Raw genomic sequence first — 27,870 nt, 5'->3', positions numbered from 1 at the left:
CTGGAGGGAGGGACAGGGGCTGGAATAGGTCTGATTAATGAGTGTTACTGGGTGGTGGAGAGTTTGTGTCCCCACTCACCCTCGTGTCACCAGCACACTCAATGGCTTCATCAATTTGTAGCCATTATCACGTCAATAGGCAAGAATGTAGGGAGGAGGGGACTTAAGGATTGAGGGGGAAAATGGGCTTCTGGTGCACCATCTGTGGATAGCTGAACATGGTTGAAGCAAGATGTAAGCATTTGTCTCCAATGTCTGCATGTAGCACAAAATAGAAATGTGTTGAGTGTGGCCCAATCTTTATCACTAATTAGCAAACCAATATATTACATATGGTATACTACTACGTGTTGTATCAATTTTCTTTCTGCACCAACTCAAATGATGTTTTGTCAGGTGACATTTTTACATTGTCACCTGACAAAAAGGCTTACTTCAGCTGATATATAATGTCAAATATTTAGCTATATGCTTAATTTAATTATAAGAACACTAAATCTAATCCATGTTGTAGTAGTTTTCTGAGGTTGTTTTGGCACAGCAGTGCTTTGAGCTAAATGCTAATGTCAGCATGCTAACATGTGGATGTTTAGAAGATATAATGTTTACTATGTTTACCTTCATAGTAGACCTTGTTAGCATGCTAATTAGCACTGAACACAAACTACAGCTCAGGCTGATGGGAATGTAATTAGTTTTGCAGATATTTGGTTATAAACCAAAGTTAATTTGACCTGATGATGCCGTTAATGGAAAGTCAGGTTACCAAAATTATTACAATTCATCCTGACGAAGTTGCAGAGATATTCCACTAACACCAAAAATGTAAACCTCATGGTGGCACTCGAGGAAACATCAGAGGATCCTCAAAATCACAGGTATTCATCCAATGGGGATCATGTATATATACACACAATTCTGTGATATTATATCAAATTACTGTTGAGATATTTAAATTTGGACCAAAGTGGTTGACAGACAGACTGACTAATATTGCAATTCCTTTAGCCACGCTGTTAGCTTGGCTGAAAACATGAAAGTAAGTATCCCTGACTGGAGTCTGGACATATCAGCTCTCATATTTATGAAGTTTTTTGCCCTAAACTGAGAAACTGAGCTTTGGTGGTAACCAAGAAAAATCTGTGGTAACAAATTGCTCACTTAAAATTTCTCTATCTCTCTTTCTTGTAGAGTTGTCTTTTCTATTTTTAAAAAAAGAAGAGACACAGGTAAATGGACAGTGTTATTGCTGCAAGGATACCCGCATGGCTAGGTTTGAGCAAGTAAAATATAAATCATCACTGTAGTGGCTGTTTGTCCAGAATCAAAATCAAGCTTCCTACCTACTGAGGTGCTGCACAGTGTTACACAATTCTCACAAAAGAAAATAAGATAAAACTAAATACCAGTAAACTAAATATGCTAAACAAACTAGTAACTAAACAAAACAAATAACTGGCAAACAAAAGTAATAATAATCTAATGAATAGCTTGTACTATCACTATGCTCATTCATCATGTCTGCATGTATATCAGTGTATTTTAGTGAGTATGTGTGTGAACACAAGCAGCTGGAAGTGATATGGATAAGCAAATAGCTGCACACACATCATTAGGAGCTTATTTGCAGACATTAGGCAGGAGCTTGTATGCACACACACACATATGTGACATTCCAGACCTGAGAATTTATGAAAATAACATTGTCATGTATTTTTCCTACCATCACCTTCTTCTTTCATTTCAGCTGCTCTCTACTCCCTGCTCATTACATCTTACTGTGGTAGGAAAATGCCTGAAAAAAGCCAGGATTTATGACGTTTTACTCACTGTCTTTAATCCACTCCTAGCACCAAGGCTTTTTATCCTCTTTTCACACTATAGTGCAAGAATCCCTGAAATTTAATAACTAATAACTCAAACTGGACTCTCTTTGGCTCTTCAGCGTATAAACCTTTTTTTAACCTCAGAGGTTCAGTTGTCAGTTCATTTGCGGCTGTGCGAAACGACCTTTTAGACCAGAGAGCGCTCAGAGTGAGACAGTGAGCATAGGCTAATCATTTTTCATTAACAAGTTCATATGGCCTCTAATGAAGTTAATCGGTTCAGCACCTGGTTTTTCATTGCATTTTAGTGTAACTAATTAATTTGTTCCAACTGCCATTAGACAAGCAACATCTGGGGTGGGGGCAAAAACGAAGCTAAGGGTGGGTCGAAGCAGAGGAGACACGGGCAGAAGGTAGAGCAAAACAAGACCAGAGACGGTGTAAAGTGAGGGCGAGGGGGGGGGGCTCAATTAGGGAAATGAAATCTCTTCAGTGTGGGACAACATACATCAAGCAGTGACAGCCCCTCCTTTAAGCCTGTCAGTCCCACCTCTGTCAAAACGACCAATTAAAGCAAAGCTAATTCCCCCGTTAACCCCTAGATAGCCCCTCTCTAACACAACCGCCTCTCTGGAAACAAGAAGACACAGAAACATGACATAGTCGAAAATACACTGCGTACATTTACAATTACAAAAGTTTATTTGGGAGTGTGTTACTTTTTCTCAAACGATGACATGCTTCTTAGCCTGGAACGAGGCTTTTTCATCATATATTTCCCTTTTTGCCTGCATTTATTCAACAGAATTAGCCTTATTTTTGACTGACTTTAGTAGCTGACACATATAGAATTTGGCTGTAGCGTTTCAGCTATTTCTGTGGCAGTAAATTTGTATTCAGATAGCTATAGTGCACAGCCATAGTGAAAAACATGTTATTGTAGTGGCTGTATGTCACCAATATAAAAGTGGATGAAAATCCGGTTGATAGCCTCTTTTATCTGAATTGCTTTGAAGCCATAAATCATCATGCGAGCCATTTAAATATACACTTACATACAGACTGTAGCAACATCGCCATAGAGGGCTATGAAGTGACTGCTAGAAACCTGTGATGGACGCACATTGGAGACTTTTCATATAATCCGCCTCATTTCAACAATAAGTGTGCTTTTCATCTGGTTTCATCAGGTGCAGTAACAAGAGGAGACATAAAAAGCCAGAGAGGAGAGATGATATGACTGTGTCAGGTAAGGTGGTAAAGAGTTATGTGTTTCCCTTCATCCCTTAACCCTAACCCTTCCACACACACACACACACACATACACAAGCAAACACACACACATACACACACAACTGATCTGATTAAACCCAGCAAACATGAATTGGTGGGAGTGTCCATGGACCACAAGGCTAATTGAACTGTCTCCACTCGGACAGGATGGAGAGAATGATGAGGACTAGATTAAACATGCAGGAGTAGTCATAGAAAGATGCATACACAGAAAGAAAAGGAGGAGGGGAGCATGTCTGAACACTCAAGACAGAAAATAGGTAACAGAAGCAAAATGGGTCAAAATGCCGCATGATATCCCTTCCACAACCACGCCATCTTTTATCCTTCCATTGTTGGATTTTGTAGGGATGGTAATGTCAGTCAGATGGTTGGGTGGTTGATACACCATGTTAGTCCAGAGTGTAATTTCTCAGGAACTATTGGATGGATTGCCATGAAATTTGGTACAGATATTCAATGTCCCCAGAGGAGGAATCATGCCCCACCATGAGGTTGAATTTTGTGGTTCAATGTGAAATGTCTCAATAACTCTTGAATATATTGCAATGAAATGTGGTACATTTGGACATTCATGTTCCCCACAGGATGATTTGTAATAACATTGGCGATCCCCTGACCTTTCCTCTATAGAGCCGTTTGTCCAAAACTTTGGTTTATGACCAAACACCTGCAAAATCTGGTACCACGAAATATCTGGTGACTCATTTGCCCAGGTGTTTAGAGCAATTTTACAGCTGTTTTCTGAAACTTCAGGGACCATAAGCTAACTTTTTGAGTGATATTGCAGGTTTCATTTCTTTTTTTTACACTATGATTGCTTTTTGAAATCAACATTGTGTTTTCTGTCATTTCAGTTTCTCTGCAACAGCATTGTGGTTCAGACTAGTTTAATAATATTTATATAATTCAATAGAGTAGTTAAAAAGGTAAGTTTAATTTCTCTTTACCAAGTACTTTATTTAAAGGTCTAATATAATTTAAAAAAAAAGATCTGCTTCACTTGCACAAACATCCCCAGAATGTCTGTCAACAGCTACTGTAAGTCCAGTGCTATCCAGGTTCAGTCTTGCTTGAGTTGACCATTATAATTTATGATTTTGTATATATGCATGCTTAAATTTCTCTTTCATATTTGGAGGATAAATTGTGTTCAAGATTGATTCTAATCCCCAACTTTAATTCGCTCTGTACATGCTGATACTTACATATCTAGTGTATCAACTTGTATGCCCTGCCTACCAGAGACTGCCTGGTCACGGTATGCGTAGTGTGTTTGACTCTTGCTTTGTGCTCCCTTCTCTGAAGTGCACAATAAAATTTATTGAAGGACTCGAGTTGTTGTTCTGATTTTAAAATGTTTTATTTGCAAGGACTGAGCACTCATTAAGTGTTTTTATGACAAAAGTTCTGTATGATTCCAGTAATCCACCAAAATCTTTCATGATTTGTGTTCATTTATGTATCCACAATTGTCTCAACTGTCAAAAGAACATGGTTTTCACTCAGCCAAATCTTCCTATAGTCAATTGAGTTTATACTAGTTTACAGCCATCGTGTTTTTGTGTTAAAACATATCTGGGTAATAACACTCATGGGATCCTGACTCTGCAGAGCAGTCTGGGTGTCCCACAGTGCAACAGATGTTTAACTACTCTCCGCCGCCACCGCTCTGCTGCCCCGTCACTGCCCCTGTCTTTGTGTGTTAAACAGCTCTACGTGTGTCTGTCTCCTCCTCTCATTCATAGACCTCTGTTTAGGACTAATTAGCTATGTGCCTCCTCTCCTTTCCTCCTCCTGCTCCCGCTTTTCCACTTCTACCCTGAGGTCTCATTTCATTTTGTTGTCATCTCACTGTTTACTGTGCTAAGTAATAATCATCCAGTCTCAGCTCTCCTCCTCCCTTCCATCCCCTCCTCTTCTCCTCCTCCGCTCCTCCCTCTTGTCCTCCTCATTATGTCCTGGTCTCAGTTGTGACGGCCATCGTTAATCAACTCATTTTAAACAACGTTGAACCTTGCAACCCTTGGACACCCACCTCTGCTCAACCAGGAAGTATTCTATTCCCCTGCGGTCCATTAGACCAATCAGAGCAAAACTGGGGCATGACAATAGACACAACAATAGAGACCAGAAGCAGATATTAGACTAGATTCCACAATAGGACGCTGCAGACAGCAGGAGAACAACAGGCCTTATTATACTCTATCTGTTGGGGATTTAGGGGGATTTTCTTCTTCTGCCCAAATGGAAATATAGTAATATTTTACTTTATTAACACTCTGACCCTCTTAATCTGTGTCAGGCTCTAAAGAGGGTCATAAAGTCACAACCATGGTGAAATAAGTTTTCTATACTATCGAGAGGAGAAGTACACTCAGTTCATAAAATCTTTTACATTTCTTATCACAAACACTCTTTCTTTAGGAAAATCTTTTGTCACACAGGAGTTGATTACATTTATGTTTCCCTTTCTATACTATCACATCACTTTTATATTTCAGCAGTGGTTTATTTGGAACAAGCTGAATATGAGCTGGGTAGTTAGTATTTACATGATACCAACTGAAACTGACATTTCATCAAAAGAAATTTAAAATTAGTGCTTGTGCAAGTCGTCTCTGCCAGCTGATCAATAATGCCATGTTATGTTACATTAGTTTTTACATGAATTTAATGCTATTGATGTTATGTTGTTTTGTGCTTAAAAATATATGAAAGTATCCTTTGTTTTTTGGTTTATCACCTCACTTACTGCAATTAATATTCTCCATAGAAATGACCCTTTTGTAATCGAATACGTAAAATCAAATCAGCCTTTACCCCCCATGCAGGGACGGTATAACCTCTTCGCCTCTTAACTATGGTGGTTTGACAGACGTCGCCCACTGGGTTAACCTCTTTTCCATTTGTGTATGAATAGAGGCAACATGAATGGTTCTTTTACAGCTAAGGGTAGAGAGGAGCTATGGGCTGAGTAGTTGTTCTGTGTCTCCCAGACTTGCTCTTGTCAGTTTCGCCTCTGCATGAGTATGTATATGTGTGTGTGTGCAGTCCAGTTCAAAAAAAGAGTACTGTGTAAAAGCTGCTATACATAGACAAACAAAGGGCAACGGTAAGATGATTCAATTTAGAAGATTATTCCAATGTCGCTATATTTAATGCAATTGACCACAACAAAATCATCAGCGCTGATGTAAGTCTGGCACAAAACACATTGCCATTAAGTCTACACTTGTCAATAAACATTTTGGAGAAATTTGAATTAACATTCAACACTTGTCAAAAAGTTTTGTCCTGCTGCCAAGAAGTACGATCTGGCCAAAATATATTTTGTCAAATATATGGGGTAGGACCAGAATCTGCAATAACTGCACTCTGGTTTTGTAAGCCACAGAGAGACACCCAACTAAGACAACTAGTTAAAGCAAGAGAACAACATCAAGCAAAAGCTAACTAGTGAGAGAGTCATGGCTAACTAGCCTCTGCTAAAGCTACGTTTACATGGTTTTCATTTTTTCCCTTAGCTGTTCTGTCAAAGGAAAACTACCCATTTTTATGTACCCACATCTTGTTAATTTAGTTTGTTATTCCACTAGTAGCTAAATTCAATAATGATGAAGGATAAAAACCCTGTTAAAGTCCTGCCAAAGCTAACATAACAACTTTAGCAGAATATCAATGGCTGTGTAGCCTGTGGTGTTAATCTGAATTTTTGACATGCGGCGTGGTTAAGCTGACTTTGAATCACACATTCAAATTTATAAATGCAATAAACTGTAAATCAATTTATTATATTGATTTCAATATAGGTAGGAGATTTTTTTTTGTAAAATAATCAGCCTTAAAAGGTATAAAACAAGGATATTACAACCTTTCTATTTGTTACATCTATCTGTTACAGCCTGAAATCACTTTTTCTCAACTTCACTGCTCCTGCATGCCTTTGTAGGGCGGTATGATTTTTTAAATTTATTTTAATCTGAATCAATTAGATTAAGACTATAAGATTATAACATACTTTTATGACACACCTCTGGTTTAATAAATGCTGGTGGAGATGAATGCTGTAATTAAACAATGTTTCCATTTTAGTCAGACAAGACATACAGCAGATAGGCCTGACTCATACACCTGATCATTCCTTCTACCCCCCTCTGACCAGACTATATTACTGTACAAAGTATCAAGTTATGACTGCTATCTATTTATGAATAGATAAATACTATGTGCGTGGGTTATATGAACACAATGGCTCTTTTGTCAAGGGTTATTCACATGGCAATCTAATGACCATAAATCCCAACTCCATAATATCTCTCAGTGGTGTGAAATTTCAAAAACTGTCCTTTATATCTCCATAGCCTTATCTTGAAGGATGTGATATTTGCGCTCAGATATCATTGTCAAGATATGATGTGCAGACTTTATTATATGGTGAGTTATATACTGTCTTTCCCTCATCTTATGAAGAACAGATCACAGAGTATTAATTATTTTACAACTGTCTTTTACCACCTCACTTCTATCTCAGTATGTCACACATTACTGCCTCACTATCAGTGGCAGGGGAAAAAATTACCTAATCATTAACAAATAAAGCACTTTTTTTATAATAAGTAATACAGTGTAGAATTTGATAACTGTTAATTTGAAATTAAATCATCTCCTCCTGCTTAATAACAGAAAAGAGTGACAAAACTTAGTTATAAGTTGCACAGATGCACAAGTTTAGTATGCACTGTGTTGTTTCCATGATTCATCATCTGTCTGACTGAAATAGTTTGCTGCAGCATGTTAACATTTCCAGGTTTACAAAATGTGTCCATATTGTAAAGCATCCAGTCTGATGTTTCTGCACCTATTTCCTCTAAATAGATTTTCTTTTCACCCCTCTGTGGTAGACCTGATTAGTACTAAGGGTAATATGGTTTTTTGTGTTCTTAGAAATGATTGATGATAACCTGTAAATAAGTAACCCGGGTCTCCTGTGAGACTAAATAGAACATCAAAGCCTCTCGGTGTATGTCTGTGAGTCAAATGAGGAAGGAGACTTTATCAGTATTTATGAGTTCATCACACTAAGCCTTGTCTACAACTGCTGTTCATGCACTCAGTACACTACAATTATAAGATAAGACTGACTAATTAGAAACTTGAGAACTTTGATGTCTGGAAAAACTGAAAAACCGTCATACTCTGATAATCATTTGCCTCGATGGACACACACATAGACACACATGCCTGCACACACATACTGTATGCACACATTGGCCGTTTAGTTTATATGTTGGGTAGTTCAGCAGGTGTTAGTGTGTTTGTCTTCAAAGTGAGAGCAGTTTGTTTTCCCAGACTTATGGCTGTCACTTATCAGTCCTGTATGAACTGGCAGGAAATCACCATTGGTTAGACTGTGGCAGAAGCACATAGATGCAGAGTGTAAGTCCTTGTACAGAGCATTAACTTGCCAAGACAGACGGCAATCAGCTGAAGTTGACAGGAAGATGTTTCCTGCAAAGATGGGCTTAGATGCTATTATGAGTACAGTAATATATGAACTGTACTGCTGCAGCCAATATAAAAGACATAGTTACGTCAAGTTATCGGCGACCATATGCACATATGTGATCACCTTTTGTAAGATGATTGCGTATTATAGAGGGGGAATAAAAACTTAACAGGCTTTTGTGTCACCTGTCCACACATTGACTCTGGTTTGCAGGGAGAGAAAATGTGTTTGCAGTCTGTTGGTTTACTGCCCCTTTATCTGCTCCGTGGTGTGGTGATGACCGATAATCATAGCAGAAACCACTGATAACTGTTGGGTTTCTCTCAACCTTAGCAGGTCATAAAGTTTAATGAAGAGTTAGTTGTAAAATGATGAATTTCTTCATCTCACTAAAGTCAGATTACAGTAATTATGGCAAAAGAGTCTCTCTCTCTCTTGCTCTCTCTTTCTGTGTGTGTGTGTGTGTGTGTATATCTTACATGTTAGTGAATGTGTAATACAATGTGTGCTTGCTAGACAGTGTGTGTGAGAAATATGTACCTCAATCACACCTGAAACAGGGAATGGGAGGTCAAACTGTCAGACAGATAGCAGACAAACCGTCATAAAGAAAGAAAGAATGTCACACACACTTTATTCTTTCTTTCATATATGAATAAGATGGTGAATGCTTGCTGGATTGAAATTAAGCAGAAAATATTGACTATATTTTGAAACCAGCAACTCCTACTAGAAATATTACCACAATACTCATGAAAATACTTTAAACGTTGCTATACCGTGTAGTATTTGTATAGAATTAAACATCAAGCTGATACATTAGTGCACGAATGCCCATAATTAACCCTTTAAAAGAAAGAGTGGGCCTATACCCTCCCTACGCGCCAGGACTCTGGCCAATCACAACGCAGCAGACTTTATTGTGCCATTGGGTGCGAGTAATTTTTCAGCTCACTGTTGAAGTGGGTGAAGTGGTTTTTTCAAGTGGAGTGCGCCAGATAGAAGACATTTCTTCAGAAGGGAGGAGTGACAACAGTTTCCGTTAACTTGAAGCTTCTACATACTGTGTTTTGTAATTAGAGACCAATTTCAGTCCATCAGAGGACTTTATTTGGTAAGTTTAAGTTGCAGTATTGAATATAAGATATTGACAAGAACAGGAGGCCAGTTTCATACGAATTGACATCAGGTGTTCTTCGGGCACTTCGTGGACAGAATGACTACCACCATGGAGAAATCCAAAAACTTTCGCATTGATGCGCTACTGGCGCACGACGTGGAGCAGAGGACTGATGGTGCGTCCCCCGAGTTGTATTACAACAGGAGCCCCAGCGACAGTCCGGTGTCGAACCGCGGCTCCGAGACGCCCTCTCCTCACCAAAACCCAACAAATACCTCTCAGGTCCAGCCAGGACTTCTCTCTAAGCCACCCCTCTTCAACTTGTCCCAGTCAGGATTCACTGCTGTGCACCAGGGGGGATTCTTTGGAATGCACCCGAGATCCATGTACCCTCTGGCGGCTCTTGGCGGTCAGCACCCCGCCTTCATCTATCCCGGCTTGACGCAGCTGGTCCAGCCATACCCGGAGCAACTGAAGGGGTCCACGATGGCCGGGGCGATCCCGCTGGAGCCCTGGATTAGAGCTGGAATGATGATACCCAGACTCGGAGAGTATGGAGGTGAGCGGCTTACTCTGTCTGGTGCAGCCTAATAATAAACTTTAACATCCTCCTTAACATGGTGAAAAAGCCAAAATGCATGATGTTTATCTACTTCTGAATTTGTGGATCAGAGTTTATCTTTATAAAACATGAATGTTTTAAAGGTCACAATTTAAAAAAACAAACATTTGTATAATACATGATTGAATTTATTAGATTAAATGTTAAAATATGTATATAACGTCTTCGATGATTTTATTCGATTTCATCTTATTTATTTTTCAAATATGGCACCAGGCTTATAATTTGAAAAATAAAATTTCATTTACGCTTATAAGCGAATTTACGCACACATCTTAAAAAAGATCTAGTAAGATCTATAACCTGTATTCCATACTGATTAAAAATATGTGCATCATGTAGGCTACCACATCATTATTTTACCTTTTAATTTACCAGTCCATGAGGAAATGCTGTATTTTGGCACGTTTTTGTCCAGTGATGGGTGGGCCAACGTCCAATTCATGTTTATGTTTTAAGGCCCTCGCCTGCGTTCTGGCACTGCTTTTTGAAAAGACCGTGACATTGAGATGCTGCCGCTTAAGGACAATTTATGTAATAAAAAAACAACGTGCAGCATTTACGGTTAAGGTAACACCTGAAATAGACCTACCACTTAATCAAATGATAACATTTACGGTGTTTTCATTAAGGTAATGGACCTCTATGATGTTTTATTGCCTCTCCAAAGCAATATCCTCTCACACGTCCTCACATCAAGGCAATAATGGTAACAGACAGAAGCAGCAAGATATACAGGCAGGTAGGCCTGTGGCATCCAAACAATGGGATAGAGACAAAATGTTTGATTCTGTGAGGATTTCTTTGAAGATTAATTAAAGAAAAAAAAATCTCTAGAATGAAACTGTTTCTTTTTGTGTTTCTTTCTTTTACTCATAGGCCTGCATAAGTGAAATACTTTAACAGTGCAGTGTGGAGCTGTTAAAATAAATGGCTACAAATGTAAATAGCAACAAAAAATGTAAATAAATAAAAATGCACAAAAAAAATCACTCTCTGTTTGTCTCTGCCCCTCTCTTGCTCTTTTCCCTTCTCAGGCCCAGCCCAGGCAGGTTTGTTGGGGAAGTGTCGGAGGCCCAGGACAGCTTTCACCAGCCAGCAGCTGCTGGAGTTAGAAAACCAGTTCAAGCTCAACAAATACCTGTCTAGGCCTAAACGCTTTGAGGTGGCCACTGCACTCATGCTGACCGAGACTCAGGTAAGAGCCTCAGAGGCTGCAAATGAATTATTATTATATCACATTTATTCTGTAAAATTATGTGTGGGATTCATGCTGCATGGCATCTTTGAGAGTGTGAACTGATTTAATGCTTATACAGATGCAGGACTGGAAAACCTTTTAGAGGCCTGCAGAATACATTTCTTTGCAAACCCACTTTTTGTGCTAAAAAGTACACCCATCGATAATAATTTAGGAAATGTGTGTTTAATGCATTTCAGCCCTTTCACTGTTAAAATATAGGATAGCAACACTTTTCACAGACACATTTCACCTATTCTATATATGGTACAAGAAAAAAATACAAAACATGCTTTTCATCAGTGATGTTCTACTAGTTTTATTTTTAATGATAAGGTTTATGGTAAGCAAAAATAATAAATTCTGTTGTTGTGCAGCTACAGCATGCTAACTGTAGCTGCTCATTAACAGTGTGTCTGCCAATTATGTTGCTACTATAACCATATAATGCTTAAAAGCACAAATATTGATAGTTTCATAATCTTTGTTCAACGTACAGTGACAAGAATAATTTAAAAAAAAAATCCAAATGAGTCTGTCAAACAAAATAACATGAAAAGAAACAAATTGAAAGTTTTGGTTTTATTCACTCTGGCTTTGAGGTGAATGGACTTTCATTAAAAACACGAAAGATACTATTACACCTGAATTCAAACACATTACTTTGGTGTGTATTTCATCAGTGCTTTGAGCACCACAAACAAAATACACTCACCTTCATTAAAGGCAGAAGTCTATTTCTCAAAATCCTAGCAAACAAAATTAAAACAATATCTGAATGGCTGGATACCACTTGGGGGAAATATTAAAAAAAATGTGTTATGTGATTTGGGTGAAACAGCCCTTTAATAGAAGTAAAAGCAGCTATGTATCCTGCCAAGTCCCTGCTTTTTAAAATTTTGTTCATCACCAGCCTTGTTTAAATATTGTCTGTAATATCAAAATTATTACCATCCTCCTCCTCTCCGACAACAAGAGAAGATTTTTCTCAAAGTATCTTAACTCCATTGTGATTCCTGTTGTTTTTATACCAGGTTAAGATCTGGTTTCAGAACAGACGAATGAAATGGAAGAGAAGTCGCAAAGCCAAGGAACAAGCAACCTCCGCACTGACTGACACAGAAAGGACTGAGATGGGTATACACAGTGCCAAGCCTCAGGGTGACTCTCACAGCTCGAGCCTGGAGGATGAAGAAGAAGGAGAGGATGAAGATGAAAAAGAGGAGATAGAGGATCTGAGAGCAGGTTCTTCAGGCTGTCTAGGCGTCATGAGGCATGCAGGAGGAGGAACAGGGAACTACAGCTCTTATTTAGAGGAGGAGCTGGAAGAGGGAGGCCCAAGAACAAGAACTGGTGTTTTCCCATAGTTATAAAGTTCAGCATGCTTTTATTGTATGTCTTTTTATGTTTATTGCTCTTGAGAAAACAATGCACAATGAAATCAGGTAGACAAATAAGGTGGCATAAAGCGGATCATTCATTTACCACATCCAAATAGTGCCATATCTGTATCTGCAGCTCCCAAATTAGCAAAGGGCTTGTTGACACCTGCACATCGAGCTGGCTATGAAAAATTATTACATCGAACCAGGATAATGCCAGCTTTATGTGTCTGGACATTTGATGGTTTAATTGCCAGCAATCCATCTGAGTTATTACTTCAGCACCCACAAATAATTCTGACTTATAATGGACATTTATATGCATGGTTTATTTTTGATTTAAGCAGTACAAACACATTGAAAGTCAATGTCCCTGCCCTGTGATTTGCAATAAACTAATTTATCTATGAATGTACATGTACTTAAAATTATATAAATGGCACTTTGGTGGGAGGATGAAGAAACAGAAAAAATAACTTGGAGACTGAATTTGTAAAGAGAGTAGTGTTACATTGTTATCGGTGCTTCCTGGTCTGTTACAAATGCTGGACAAACATTTCCACCAACATGTGAAACCTGAAATATTTTTAGGAAGACACAAGTAATGGATTTATAATGACCCAGTATAAGTTTTAGGGCATTGTAATAGAGTGGCAAGAAAAACACTACTATGTTTATTGTAGTACGTTTTGACTATATGGTCATGAATTTTAGTTGTGTAATATTCAACTGTTTGTTTTGTATTATCTTTTTGAAACTGCATGTCATATACAGATGAAGCCACACAGAAAGAAATGGCTGCACATACTATATGGTATTTGGAATGTGCTATTAGTATGACATTTTCCCTGTATTTTGTAAACCTTTTCTTATATTAAGTGTGTTGTTGTCAATATAATTTATATAATTTAATATATTTCAATTTAAATGCAACAGTGGTTCTTTTTTGTGGAGAAAAATAAAGTTTAATTCATGACTTTGTGTTGATCCAAAAACTTCAGACTGACAAAGTGAATGAAATGTCGCCTTTGCCTTTTAAATTAGCGGGTTAAAGTATGTAAGTCGTTATCTCATTTTTACCCATTATGAGTTCTGCCAGTTCGCGATACGTATATGTCCTTCTTGGCCTGCCGTAGGCTAATTTCTAGCGCGATACAAACAGTTCTTCGTTGCCAAGGAAACGCAGTGGACAACAAACTTCCTTAAACTAGCCCGGTGACTGTTGTTAGCGGGGTTTTCACCACTCAAATGCAATAAGTTGTGATTGTTTTCAAGCTTTATAACGTTTGAATGAGGTAAGTGCGGGTTTGTCGGTTTGACCAACCGTGCTCTCAAGCAGTAAACTGTGTTACAGTAATTGTCCGTCTCAGTTTATAAGGTATTTTATGAGTGTTTTAGCTAGCTTTTATAATTGGCTTACACTGAAGCTGGAATATGAAATTTGTCATTTTGTAGTAAGACTTAAAATCCTCATCAACACGGTCCACGAAAAACAGCTTCCGGAATTTGCAGCCATACTGTATCATAGTTTGTTGTATTTTGTTTCTTTCTCCAGTCATGTTAGCTGAGGCTCGGGGTCCAGACCTTTTGGGATCAGGCGCACAATGGAAGCCCTCCACCTCGGGGAAGGGTATCAAAGTAAACACCTGCAAGAGCTCGTCATCATCAATGATTTGTTGCCTGTTTTCTTTTTGTAGCCTAACAGACAAAAACTGTCTGTGTGCTGAACTTGTGTGTAAAATGATCCCACGCTGAGTAAAAATATGGTTTGCAGTGGTACTTAAGTAAAAGTACCAATACAGCAATGTAAAGATACTCCATTATAAGTGAAAGTCCTGCATGAAAAATCCTACTTAAGTAAAAGTGCATAAGTATTAGCAGCAAAATATACTTAAAGTATTTCAGTAGTGGTTTGGTGCCTCTGACCAATTATTATTAACACTGAAGCATCAGTATTTAAGCAGCATGTTACTGTTGTAGCTGCTGGAGGTGGAGCCAGTTTGAACTGCTTTACATATGTTTAGCTGGTTTAGTCCAGTGGTTCCCAACCTAGGGGTTGAGCCTCTCCTAAGTGTCAACAGATATCTCTGAGGGGTCATGACATGGTCATGTAATGGGAGAGGAAAGAAGAAAAAAACAAAGCTCTGATTTACAAATCGACAGACTACAGACAGTGGACATTGCACTGTAGTAAAATTAATCTCATTTGTTCATCTGTGGATTAATTATTAGTTTTGAAATAATGACACTTTCATAAAAAAGCCATATTTTTCTACTGTTCTATCCCACAATGTTTTCACAAGTATGAAAAGCAACTAAGTGCTTGTACAGAATGTGGCTTTTTCTGCAATAGCTGTCACTATATGGCTGTTTCAGTTACAATAAGTATTAAATACTAAAGGTTCAATGTATAGAGTTTTAAAGCCATTTATCTGTTTCTTTTTCCAAATCTTACATCTTCTGCATTGCCTCACTTGGCAGCATTCAGGGAATAAGCATAGGCAACAGGGAGCAGAGCACCTGCGACAAGCGTCCAGCCGAAAATGCTGCTTCCTAGGACTGGAAACGAGGCCAGAGCTGGTCTGGGAGGAATGGGACCTGGGGAAAGAGTTCACCAAGACATTAGTGATAAAGAACATTCAAAGCAAGCCGCAGAAGTTACACTTGAGGTCTAACAAAAGCACACAGACACGCATATGTATAGATACACATACTGTATAAGCTAGCTCTAGTGTTCACACAAACACACACAGGTCAAAGCTTATTGTTTACTCCCAAGCTAAGCAATATAAATTTGATGGGTATCCACAGGCTAACATATCCTGTCTTTGCCCCCTCACAGACCTCCAGTGTCCAGATTCTTCACCACCTTGATTCCCCAGATAATTGTTGTCAGCCCAGGGACTTCTTTCTCAATACCAATCACCTTTAGACCACTCCAAAGGGTAACACATCACAATCTTAAACAGAATGGCATATATTAATAGATTGTACCAGTATTTTGAAAGTGTTGTGCCCCAGGGATTTCAAATGTGAGTATACATTTTGTATTCCTGGACCACAGGCGTCCCAAGTATTTGTAGTCTTACCATTAAAAAATGGTCATATACTGTAACTCTAAATAATTCCAAAACAACTCCTATCTACACCATAATATAACATTGCTAAAGTGTCATATTTTGTATCATTCAGAGCAGAGAAAGTTGTGTGAACAAAATCATTCACATCCCCTCAGAAAGCATACATGGCTATAAAAAGATGAAAGATTGTTACTCATATAAAAGTATTAGATATGTAACATGATCTGCCTCTCCTGTTAAAATGTTGTCTGTCTGTGTAATGGTTTGTGTGTCTGTCTGACTACTTGGGACAGTGTGAGTATGAGGACACCGTTGAGTTCCAGAGTAAAGATGGCAGCTTCCAAGTATGCCTCCGTGCCATCATTCCCTGTCATGCCCTGGAGGTGCCTGACTCTGTGTTGCTGCCAATCTGTGCTGTTCAGCACTCCACACATACTACCTTCCTGCTCAAAAATGTCAGGTACTCATTAGAATGTTTGAAAAAAATGAGAAAAAGCAGGAGGAATGAATAACCTGGGAGTGAATGAGGAAAGGAAAGGGATTCCTTTATTCATATAATGTATATACAGTACCAGTCAAAAGTTTGGACACACTTTCTCATTCAAGTGAATGAGTATACATACTGTATATGTAATATGTTTTATATAATTATATTTTAAGTATTTGCATGTTCGTGTTTTTAAATGCATTTTTGGAGAAAAGCAAATTATATTAAAATCTCTCCTCTTTCTCCTTTTAATTATTTTCATCAATCCCTCTCTCCCTCCATACTTTTTCTTTATCTTCCCCATTTTCCTGCATACACTCTTCACTCAGCAAACTCCAGACATGCTTCCAGTGGGAGTGTGCAGCACCTTTCCAGCTGGGGCCTGAGCAAGGCCTGTTGAAGCCCGGCCAAGGGTGTCACATCACTGTCATCTTCCACCCACAAGAAGCACTGGTGTACCAGCAGCAGGCCTACTGCAGGTTTGGAGAAGAGGGGGACAATGAAATGAGCTGCTGCACTGTGCTCCTGCAGGGACTAGGTACCGTTAACATAGGCAGACACATAAATCAGTATCTTAACAATTAGTGTTGGGGACACAGTTTGTGATATAAATAAATTGTATAAATTGTCCACTACCGAAATCAAAGAATATGATTGTAAATAGCTTTCAAGCTGATTTATGGTTTGGTTACATCAGTAAAGTTAGTAAAATTTAAAAAAGACCTGTGAATTTAAGTATGCTTGGTTGGGAAGCACAAAATGCAAATATTCATGTTTATGAACACTGATTTCACCAGGTCTGACTGTGTATTTATTTAAACTGCAATTTTATTTTTTATATACTAACATAATAGCGCTGCATTATGGATTGAACCATAACACTAACCCTAACCCCAACCCTAGTTGTCAGAATACTGTTTGTCAGAAGATGAGGGGGAAAGGAACTAATACTCCTTCACTCGCTTCTTGTCTCTCCTCTGCTTCCCTTGACAGCCAAATACCCATGTCTTCAGCTGAGAAGTAAGAGTTCCAAGAATGAAAAAGAACAGGGTGGTCCAGTGCTGCACTTTGGCTCTGTGGCAGTTGGCCAAAGTTTGCAGAAATACTTTGACATCTTTAACCCCTCCCCTGTGAGTGGCACCCAAAATATGCACAAATGCACATATACACTCTCAGTGGCCTCCCCTCTCATCTATCTTTCCCTCTCTTTCCTCCAGGTAACTGCATCTTTCTCTCTGTCAAGACTTTCTGGTGGAGTGCCTTTGTTGGGGTCAGAGTTCAACTGTGATATCACCAGGGGTAACGTGGCGCCTGGAGGATCGCTACAGGCTACAGTCACCTATACTCCTGCTGTTGTTGATACTGTCTCTGTTGAGTATTTGTCTCTAAACTGTAAAGGGGCACTCAACAAAACCCTGCTCAAACTCACTGGAAACTGTATAGGTAGGGACCACACACACAGACAAACATACAATGAATGAATAAATGCGTTAGTGTATTCTTTAACTTTTTTTTATGAAAAAGGGAAGGGAATTTTTAGAATCTAGAATCAGAGGAATGTGTATAAAAATATTTCTTTTTGTAACTAGGTCCCAAAGTTTCCTTGTCTTCCTCTGTGGTGGACTTTGGCTGTGTTGAAGAAAGAGGAGCAGTAATACAGACAGTGGAACTGGTCAATTCTTCACCTGTTGAGGCTATCTACCAATGGGACCTTGACTGTAGCGGGCACAGTGTGTTCAGCATGCAGCCAGCGAGTGGCACTTTACGCCCACATAGCTGTATAACACTGAAAGCAGTGTATAGGCCCACACAGCCTTTTGCACACCACAGGAGAGTGGCATGTTTCATACTGCACAGGGTAGGAGAACATAAATGTGAACACAGACATCATTAAGACTATTGATTCAATCTACTGTCTTACATTATCAATCTCCTCTTTTAGGACCCTGTGTTCCTTGACCTGATTGGTACGTGTCACTCAGAGTGCCAGAAACCAGCTGTATTGAAACCCGAACACTTGGTTCTGGACAGGCTTCATTGGAACCGCAGCGAAGACCCACCGGACACTCTCACTGCCATGCAGCAAGACCATAATATACAACTGGACCAGCAGAGGGTCCTCTGTCCACTGGAGGAGGTAAGGTGCCAAAGACAGATGTGTTACTATGTCTTTTTGTCCATTTTGCTTACTTTGTTTTTTTCCTCTGTGTCACTTTTTTAGCAGTCAAACCAAAGACCAGACAGTGCTGCTGTTGTGTTGAGCACTCCCATGGAGGACTATTACCAATTCTGCTTGGGGGGCATGGATCTTCTCTCTTCCAGTTTGTCTTCATTGTCTCCGCGTGTATCTGTGGTGCCCTATGAGCTGCTGTTTAATCACAAAATACCCTCCTCCTTGTCTACTTCATCCACTTCCTCTCAGGCTGTCTCCATCACCAATCACACCAGACGGAAAGTCAGGTACAGAACCACTTGCCTGTCTTTTATTTGTGGCTTCTTCTCTAGAATATCTGTTTTATTGTATATCTTGCCCCATACAGTATGGCTTCTACTGCGTGTTTTTCTTTTCCAGCCTGGTTTGGACTGTTGCCCAAGAATCTCCGTTCTCTATCTCTCCCTCATCATGTGACCTGGCTCCACTGAAGTCCACTTCATTCAGAGTGACATATGACCCCAAACAGCTCAATACTCTGCACGGAGGTCAACTGGAGTGCTTTGCATACTATAAGGTAATAATGGAGTATAAACTACAGAAAAAAATCCATCACAACAAACAATGGTGCCTTGCTTTTTTGAATGAATAAAGCGAAAAGTAAATAATTTCATTATTATCATTGTTATCTGGAGGTGTATTCTATCCTTTGTCCTCTGTATCTGTTGAGACTACAACTATCAAATTGTATTCATTTGCTTCCACTAAACTATTACCTGTTTGGATGCAGCAAGACAATCATCACGTTGAGGAGCGACTGCTACATCCGCCCTGGTGTGTGATTGTCAGAGTCATTGGCCACTCCTTCCAGCCAGGCAAAGAGCACTTTATCCCACGCTGCTCCCTTAAGCCCCATCAAGTGGTGAGGCATAAGCACTACAAAGAAGAGTTTTTGCCATAATCTCAATAAACAATAACAGATGACAGTGGTATTTCAGCTGATGCATCTCATCATTTCCCTCAGAAAACAACTGTCAAGCTAAAACTTTCTTTTGAAAGCAGTATGAAGCACATTGTAACGCTGATATACACTAAGAGACTATACTCGGTTAAATGTAATATTTTGTTCTTTATAGGTGTTTCCAGGCCTGAGTGTTCTTTGCTATCGGACAGTACTCCTCCAGAATGTTGGAGACCTGCCGCTCACTTTCTGTCTGGACCCACACCACAACTCAAACCCCGCCTTGGCATCGATGTCTGTAGTGCCGAGCTGCGGTTTGATCCAGCCAGGGGATCACAAAATCCTCACGCTCAGAACAACTCCCACAGAAGACAGTCCCAAACAGGGATTTAGTTTCCAACTGCAGCTCAATGCAGCTAAACACACACAGGTACACACATGAACACAGAGGACAAGAAGAGTAAGACACACCCACACTGTGCTTGCATGTTTTTTCTATCTGTGCATCTCTCTCTGTCTCCTTTAGGAAGTGACAGTTGTCAGGGTGGTGGAAAAGCTTTGTGTGTCTCTGGAAGAAAACAGCAGTATATATTTCAAGCCTACAGCTGTGGGCTCACAGACTCAGCGCACCCAAAACCTCAGGAACCTCAGCCGCCTGCCTCTACGGTTAATTGTTTGTCTGATTTATAATGGTTGTTATCCAAAGGTTGTTATTCTGGTTATGTATTTCTGACATTTTCAGTGTATTGTTTGTTTATCCAATCATCATTAATCTTGTCTACAGCTGGTTTTATGTGATCATCCTTTATGATAGGTTCCAATGGAGCATTCCAGAGTCAGACCAGGAGCTTATCTTTGTTGAACCAGATGCTGGTGAACTGCATCCCAATGAGAGCTCAGTGAGAGACTGAAAGGATCACACACAAGTTTATGCAGACAGTGATTTTGTGACTTCTTGAAGAAAGTTACTGAGCAACTGACTGTCTTTGCTATTGTTTGTACCTCTTGACATTACAGGTACAGACATGGTCCTTCAGTCCTCTGGCAGAGAAAACATACACACTCAAACCTATTCTCACCTTCTGGCCGACCCAGACTCCTGAATGCAACATATCACACCTTACCCTCAAAGTAGTGGGAACGGGCTCCATAGGCTTCATCAAGGTGTGACTCTCATCTTGGTTTGTTACATATGTGTGCGTGTGTGTGTGATGTTCATCTGAGCTGTCACTTTTCAAGTAAAATCAAATGATTGTTCCACTCACCTTTTTAGAGCATGTGTTGATCTGGAAGCAATATTTGTTTACTCCCCAGGCAGAGAGAGCAGTTGTAGATGTGGGGGAGATTCTGGTTGGAAGTTACCGGTCAATTGAGATTCCTCTGGTGAACAACAGCCCCTGTCCTGTCACCTTTTGTCTCTCTGTACAGCAGATACTACTGGATGAGGAAGATATTTATGACCCTAAAACTGAGCCAAGTGGTATTCTCTATTGTGGTGTTCTTATGTATATTTAAGTTATTAATCCGTTCATATCAAAATGACCACTGATCATAACTAGTTGAACCACTAACTTGGTCCTGTCTGATCCATTAAGTCCTGCAGCTGGACTGTGAGAGGGGAACCATCGCCTCACATACCACAGTGCTGCTCCGATCCACGGTCAGGCCACACAGACGAGCCCAGTACTTGTGGACCATCAACTACCAGACACTGAACTCCAGTGGTAGACAGAAAAAACATACTCTCACACACATTACTCAATGCATAATATTATTTCATTCTCTATTACTCGATTCTTTAAGCTCTCTGTCTCTCTCCATCTGTCTCTCTCTCTCTCTCTCTCTAGGTTTTGTGTCATCCCCTCCCCAGGCAGTGTGTGAAGTGCGTGCTAAGGGTGTGTTCCCCACCCTACAGGTGACTGATGCATGCAGTAGTGGCAGTGTGGACAGGCTCAACAAAGTGCATCTGTGGAAACTCTTCTCATTGGATTGCCTCAATGAGCACTTGCTCTCCAACCCTTCCACTGTAGAACTCACTTACAGAACCCCCACCAGGCACAGGTCAGGGGCATAATATACTATACCCAATGAAATTGGAATTGTACTTGGGGAAAAAAGAAAAAATAGAAGACCATGATAGCTTACTGTGGGTCTTGAAATTCATACATTCCAATTTTACAATCTTACTTTGAATTGTTTTTTTATGAAATAAAACTGAATATCTTTGTAACACCCTGGCCTTGTCTTCTCTTCCTGTCTCTAGTTTGCGCTCTTGTCCTTCTGTCTTTACCAAAGTCTTGTTGGATTTTAACTTCAGTGCAGCTCCCCTGAATTCACACCCCTCTACTATCGTGTTGATGTTTCACAACCCTGGCTCCATCCCTGTAGACTGGTGAGTAAAAAACAGACTGTATAGTACAGAATATATAATATACAGTTAAGCCAAGTCAAGGATAATTGCGTTTAGCATTCTATTTACTTTTGTTAAAATGTTCAGTTTATGTATACAGTGCAGATACAATAGATAGACTGATGAAAATAAGAAGAAAGAAAATAAAGAAATTGAGAAGAATTTGAAAAGAGTGTTCTAAGGATTTATTGATGTTTGGCTTCCTCTTAGGACATTCTTGTTTCCAGAGGATCAACAGATAGAGTTGGAGTACTGGGCCGAGACAGGAGAGTTCAGCAGCACTGAACTGTACCAGATGAAGGTCAGACATGTCATGTATTTATCTAAAAACATGAAGGAATTTTAAATATCACCATCTCCACAGTGATTCAGATATTTCAGATATGACATTTTGCCTTCAAAAAAAAATACCGACACAAAGCACAAATATTTTCATCTTATTGGCAGGTCCAAGAAAACCAGCTTTTCAGCATTTCTCCCCGTTCTGGAACTTTGCTCCCTGGCCAGCAGAGGGCAGTACAATTCAGCTACAGGTCAGAGATTATTTTACAGGAAACAACACAGACTGGTGTCCAAGTCAGAAAAGTTTGTCATTTTGGCAGTGGCGATTAAGCTGTAATGCATTTATTTGATTATTCTGACATTTCAGGTTTATTTGGAAACTGAAATGATGACAAATGATGTCATTTTAGCAGAATGGCAGACCTTCTAGATATGTGATTATACTAATAATGTGATCCCAAAATAATCTAAACTTTGTCCTTCACAGCCATGAATTTGCTGGGGCAGATCAGTTTCCCATCGTGTTCAAACTCTCTTATGGCAGAGAGATCTTGGTGAGGCACAACTCTTGATAAATTTACATGAGACTATTTATGCTAACAAAACAGCAATAACATTTTGCTTAACAGTAACTGTATGAACAAAAATAAATTGTTTCTTTGTTAGTTGTGCTATTCCAGTATTGTCTCATTTACTTGCTGTAGAGCTGGAGGAATGCAGTAAATTGATATATCACTAAGTATGGTCTGTTAACTTGATGTACTTGTGTTTCTGTGTGCAGCTGAACTTCCAGGGGGTGACAGTGGAGAGAGACAGACCGTATCTCCACTTCGCCTCCAATCAACATGTCTTCACCCCTGTAACTATTGGGGATTCAACTCCTCCAACCCAGGTGTGTGTTTGATTTCTCATTAAGCCTTAACATAAAGTCTGTATGAGTCACCTATTTACAGTTAGCTGAAATGTATATCGCACACTTATCATATAATATTTCATATATCAACTCATATTAAGTGCAACAGCCTCCACAGATTTCTCCAGATAATTAACTTGCAGGATTGTTTTCCATTAGGAACCTCAACATAGATGTGATCCACCAAGTAGCAATTAAAAATCTTTTTACTGTTCTCACACAAAGATAAATTGGTAAATACAGTATCAGCCTGAGCTACCTGAGCTATTTTTTCCAAAAACAAAATTGATTTTGTGTATTACATTTTTGTACTATTCCCAGACTTTCCATAATACATTTGTTTGGTCTGTTATACCTATAACTACACACCTGTTAACATTAGACAAAAAGGTAGACAAAACTTGACTCACTTAAAATATGTTCATCTTTGGTTGTCCTGTAGGTGTATGAAGTATACAATGGTGGTGCAGTGCCAGTCCATTATGAAGTGGATACAGCTGTTTTGTCACAGCTACAGGTGGACAACTTTAATCATCCAGTGCTGTGCTGCCTCAATCCAGTGGGAATCGTCCTACCAGGGAAGACAGCCATGCTGGAGTTTATCTTCTCACCACTGGAGGCCAAGATATACTATGTATGAATCGAGCCATACTCTGCCTACCTTCTGCTTTCTTCTTAACAATACCCCTCTCATCCCATTATAAAGCCCTTTATAGAAGCAGTTTGGCCAGTTGTAACTGTGGTCACATGTTAATGTCCATTTTACTGCAGTTTTTTTTTTGTATTTTTCTCTTTTGTAGCATTGTTTTAGTCAGTCACATAGCAATTTAGGAATCAAGCTGTCAAAGAAACTCAGTTACTGAAACTCAGTTTGTGATTTTGAGACTTGTCTGTTGTTGTGTATTACCAGATGGATATTCCTATCCACATCCAAGATGGAGACTCCACACTGGTTAGGTTTGAGGGATGTGGGTTTGGATCTCCAGCACTGGGCTCCTCAAACCCATTTAAATGCAGTGATGCTGGGCCAACTGTACCCTGTGTGCAGAGAGTGCCTTTCCCAGGACAGGTGAGAGCAGCTATGAAACAAACAGAGACTGACACACTTCAACATATTTTCATTTGAATCTAACATAATTCAGATTCTGCTAAAATACCAACAGTCTAGTCCTCATAAGTCCTCTTGCCTTTGTGTTTGCGACCATTTGTAGCTGTAAATACGCGTTCATCCCAACGTGTGTGTCTGTGTTGGTAGGTGGTATTCCTGTCCGAAGACAGTGTCTCTCTAGGCGACATCCCTGTGTGCTCACGATCTTCAAGAATCTTTTTCCTCACAAACATGTCCCGCAGAGACACCGTCCACTGTACATGGGACCTGGCCACGCAGGGCAACCAACAGGTACAGGAAAGTGCATTTGCAGTCTCTGCATAATGTTTTATGTGTGTTAATAACGCCATTTTGAGAAAGAAACAAGCTGACTCTCCCTGTTGTGTGTGCCACGTCTATTCAGAATTTCAGGTACTAACCAGGTTTGTGTGTTGTGTTTTGTCAGGTGGTGCAGATCCATCCAGAGCAATGCAGTCTTTGTCCAGGGGAGAGTATCCTTTGTGTCCTAACCTTCACCTCTACTGACTACCCCACCATTTATCGGCTAGATCTCATCTGTCAGGTACCACAACAGTGCTAGTGCAGAAATAAAATGGCAAGGGCCTGGTGAATTTATGTCCAATATTGACTGATATTTTAGTCCTGGTTTGGCAAACTATTGCCTCTCGTCTCCTCTCCTCTCCTCTCCTCTCCTCTCCTCTCTTCTCCTGTCCTCTGTTCTGCTCTGTTCTCTCCTCTCCTCTCAACTCAATCCCCAGGTTACTCAGGAAGCAGCACTGGTTCGGTATCATGATGCTTTGCAGCTTTGGGAGCAAGAGAAAAAGAGACAGCACGATGAATTCACTATTATGGACAAAGACCTTACAGAGAGCCAAGGGGTTTGATAGATGAGATCCTAACTCAAACAAAGTGCCATATATTTGATGATAATGTGACAGTCATCTTCACAGCTTTCACCCTTTGTCTCATTACAGGAATCTGTAGCAGCTCCCGTAAGAAAAGGGCCACAATTCAGGAAATATAAGGTGACTCTTAGAATTTTAACATGAGACATCTCATTTTCATTCTCATCCCTGGTGTACAGTATCTGTGATGCAGTTTTTCACTGCTATAGATTATGTATTTTTATGACTATATACAAACAGCAGCAGTGTAACACTACCAAAGGAAAATAAAACCATTTAAAAGATTGCAAGGTACCTGTGTATGATTATTATAGCACATTATTCACATTAATTTATAAATAATGCAGGAAAAAATGGAAATCTTTGAGAGTCTATGATGCACTGCTCTATTTTGACTGTGCTTTTATGTCTCACTTTCTCTCACATCCAGACTCTTCCTCCTATCTGTGCCAGTAGTAGTTGTGAAACCTTGGGCACTATATGTACCAAGCTAACAAGAGCTGAACGGCGGGCGCATCGAGAACCAACGAAAGTGTGGAAGAGTCCTGAACCTCCTCAACCTGCTTTGCTGCATCTGGAGGTTACGGCACGCTCCCATGGCACCCTGGAGTTCCTCACACACTTCCCTGACCAGTTCAATAAGCATTATAGGTAAAGCATTATTTGACAGTACACACTAAGCATCACCAAGCAAAATCCAGACTTTTGAGTGTCCCTTATAAATCTGTTTACACATGAAATGTATTTCAAATTTAGGAAATAAATTGTGACTGCTGCTAAACAGAAGAAGATCAGGTTTCAGAAAACCCTGATCTCCATTGCATTTGTAGCAATAATGTTTTCATCTGTGCTGCCTTACTAAGGTGCCTCCAGTCAGTCAAGTCCCAGAGGCCTGAAACCACTTTGTCCAGCACACCCCTCCCTGCTGGGCTGCCTCCACAGACACACATCCACCGCCCTGAGAGAGACATCCTCATATACATACTTGACTCTCTGCTCAGGTAACAGATAAAGTAAAGACTCATATTCAGCTTTTATGGTGATGGTTGGATTTACATTTAGGTTTAGAGCAGTTGTGACAAGAAATAAGGTGTATTTGTGTGTGTGTGTGTGTGTGTGTGTGTGTGTGTGTGTGTGTGTGTGTGTATTTAATCTTGCTCCCTCTCTCCTCCTCCCATACTCCAGGGGCATACTAGATGATGAAGCCTTCGCTCAGTCTCTGATTACTTTGGCGTCCAGGCCCGTCACCTACCAGCCACCTCTGCCCCCTACACCCCAACCTCAAGATCTGTTGAACGGGACAAAGGCTGAACTGAAAGAACAGCACAGCCCAGTGGACAATGATGGGACTGCAGGATGTTCAGGGAACAGACTCCAAACAAAGACCACACTGAGCACTGAACATGTGCCTGCTGACATGATTGAAGATGTTTTGCTGAACACCCTCCAGAATCTGATGATGGAAGCTGTCAGAGGAGAGCTTGTCCTTACAGTGCACCCCCGCACAATTATCTTGCCACCTGTTTCTGCCAGGTAAATACAGACATATGCTGTTCAGTATGCACACACATTTAGCTTTGGCATTGGTAACTCCATGGTGTATTTGTTGCATGAAACCTAAATGAAATCTGTACTCTAAGCAGATATAAAATATTACACGATATGGTTAACATATTGTGTGTTCCATCAGAACCAGGAGGGTGTCCAGAGCCATGGAGGAGGAGAAAATGTGAAAATCAAAAAGAAACCAGCAGGAAATTAATTTGGAGCCTCACCATCTACCAGCGTCCCAGAGGTCCATCTCCCTCTTCTGTTTTCACTGAAAACCAACTTATAGCCCATCAGTATGTTCAGTTTGACTTGCCACATACCATCCCACTCAGTGCCATCCAATGTTTGCTTTATTCATGTGTCTCTCCTACCTAGCCCTATGTCTCTGTACTCACTGGGCTTTATCTTTGCTCCTGAGCGATTACCTGGTGACCAGGCTCCTAACAGAAACATTTCATTTGTGCGGTTCTGTTGTAAGTCATTACCACATATTTTGGACAGTAATTAAAGAGATTCCATCCTACTAGTCATTTCTACATACTAAATGTTTCTTATCACATTTGTGTTGTCTTGCAAAACTGTATTACATAATAACAACACAACTACTGCAGTATTACACTGCACATAAAACTGAAGACAAATTATTTGATATGCCTGAGGACAAGCGTATGTTCAAATGTTGATTTTGTGTGACTTCATTAACCGACTATACACACTGCAAACAAGCATTTGCAAAACATTCACGTTTTAGCTTTTGCATATCAGGTTTACTGATGTCTCATTTTTCAATCTAAAGCCTTAATTAAAAATTTATCTCCGTTGCTGTATTTGTCTATATGCTAATGGTGAACAGTAGAGTGTATCTTTACAGACATTATTCATTGTCTATGTACAATGTACTCAGAATATTTTTATACAGATCACTGATATTCATTTACAAGCATGGCCCCTGCACATTTTCTAACAACTGTTCTCAGTGTTTCCTATTTTGAAGAATCAGTCCACCAGATCATTTGAGGCAATTTATGG

General features: G+C 39.8%; 2 protein-coding genes across 3 annotated transcripts; both read left to right on the top strand.

Annotated features, from left to right (window-relative positions):
• Positions 1-217: 217 nt before the first annotated feature.
• Positions 218-13,925, top strand: LOC121907223 (motor neuron and pancreas homeobox protein 1-like). 2 transcript variants are annotated; one of them, XM_042426664.1, is made up of 5 exons: positions 218-234; positions 3,017-3,075; positions 10,079-10,307; positions 11,408-11,568; positions 12,645-13,925. In XM_042426664.1, exons 3-5 carry the CDS (start codon positions 10,118-10,120, stop codon positions 12,975-12,977), a joined length of 684 nt encoding a protein of 227 aa, XP_042282598.1. In that variant the 5' UTR covers positions 218-234; positions 3,017-3,075; positions 10,079-10,117; the 3' UTR covers positions 12,978-13,925. The 2 variants fall into 2 exon arrangements, with proteins under 2 accessions (XP_042282598.1, XP_042282597.1); XM_042426663.1 differs by lacking the exons at positions 218-234; positions 3,017-3,075 and having other exon boundaries at positions 9,498-10,307.
• Positions 13,926-14,146: 221 nt separating this feature from the next.
• On the top strand, positions 14,147-27,654 carry cfap65 (cilia and flagella associated protein 65). Its single transcript, XM_042426412.1, has 35 exons — positions 14,147-14,287; positions 14,548-14,630; positions 15,474-15,661; positions 15,835-15,937; positions 16,366-16,532; positions 16,889-17,097; positions 17,553-17,689; positions 17,777-18,002; positions 18,149-18,417; positions 18,502-18,696; positions 18,781-19,019; positions 19,132-19,288; positions 19,502-19,633; positions 19,848-20,102; positions 20,199-20,338; positions 20,487-20,571; positions 20,690-20,836; positions 20,987-21,152; positions 21,268-21,396; positions 21,520-21,733; positions 21,936-22,064; positions 22,293-22,383; positions 22,530-22,615; positions 22,852-22,918; positions 23,146-23,256; positions 23,720-23,911; positions 24,188-24,346; positions 24,533-24,676; positions 24,831-24,947; positions 25,144-25,263; positions 25,360-25,410; positions 25,721-25,941; positions 26,154-26,291; positions 26,476-26,823; positions 26,981-27,654. The coding sequence occupies exons 2-35, from the start codon at positions 14,550-14,552 to the stop codon at positions 27,021-27,023; spliced, it is 5,256 nt and encodes a 1,751-aa protein (XP_042282346.1). The 5' UTR covers positions 14,147-14,287; positions 14,548-14,549; the 3' UTR covers positions 27,024-27,654.
• Positions 27,655-27,870: the final 216 nt, after the last annotated feature.

This window comes from Thunnus maccoyii, chromosome 11 (assembly GCF_910596095.1).
Source record: "Thunnus maccoyii chromosome 11, fThuMac1.1, whole genome shotgun sequence".
In the NCBI taxonomy this organism is placed as follows: Eukaryota; Metazoa; Chordata; class Actinopteri; order Scombriformes; family Scombridae; genus Thunnus; species Thunnus maccoyii.
Note: the sequence above shows the minus strand (reverse complement) of the source record. Positions and strands in the feature narration are given on the sequence as shown.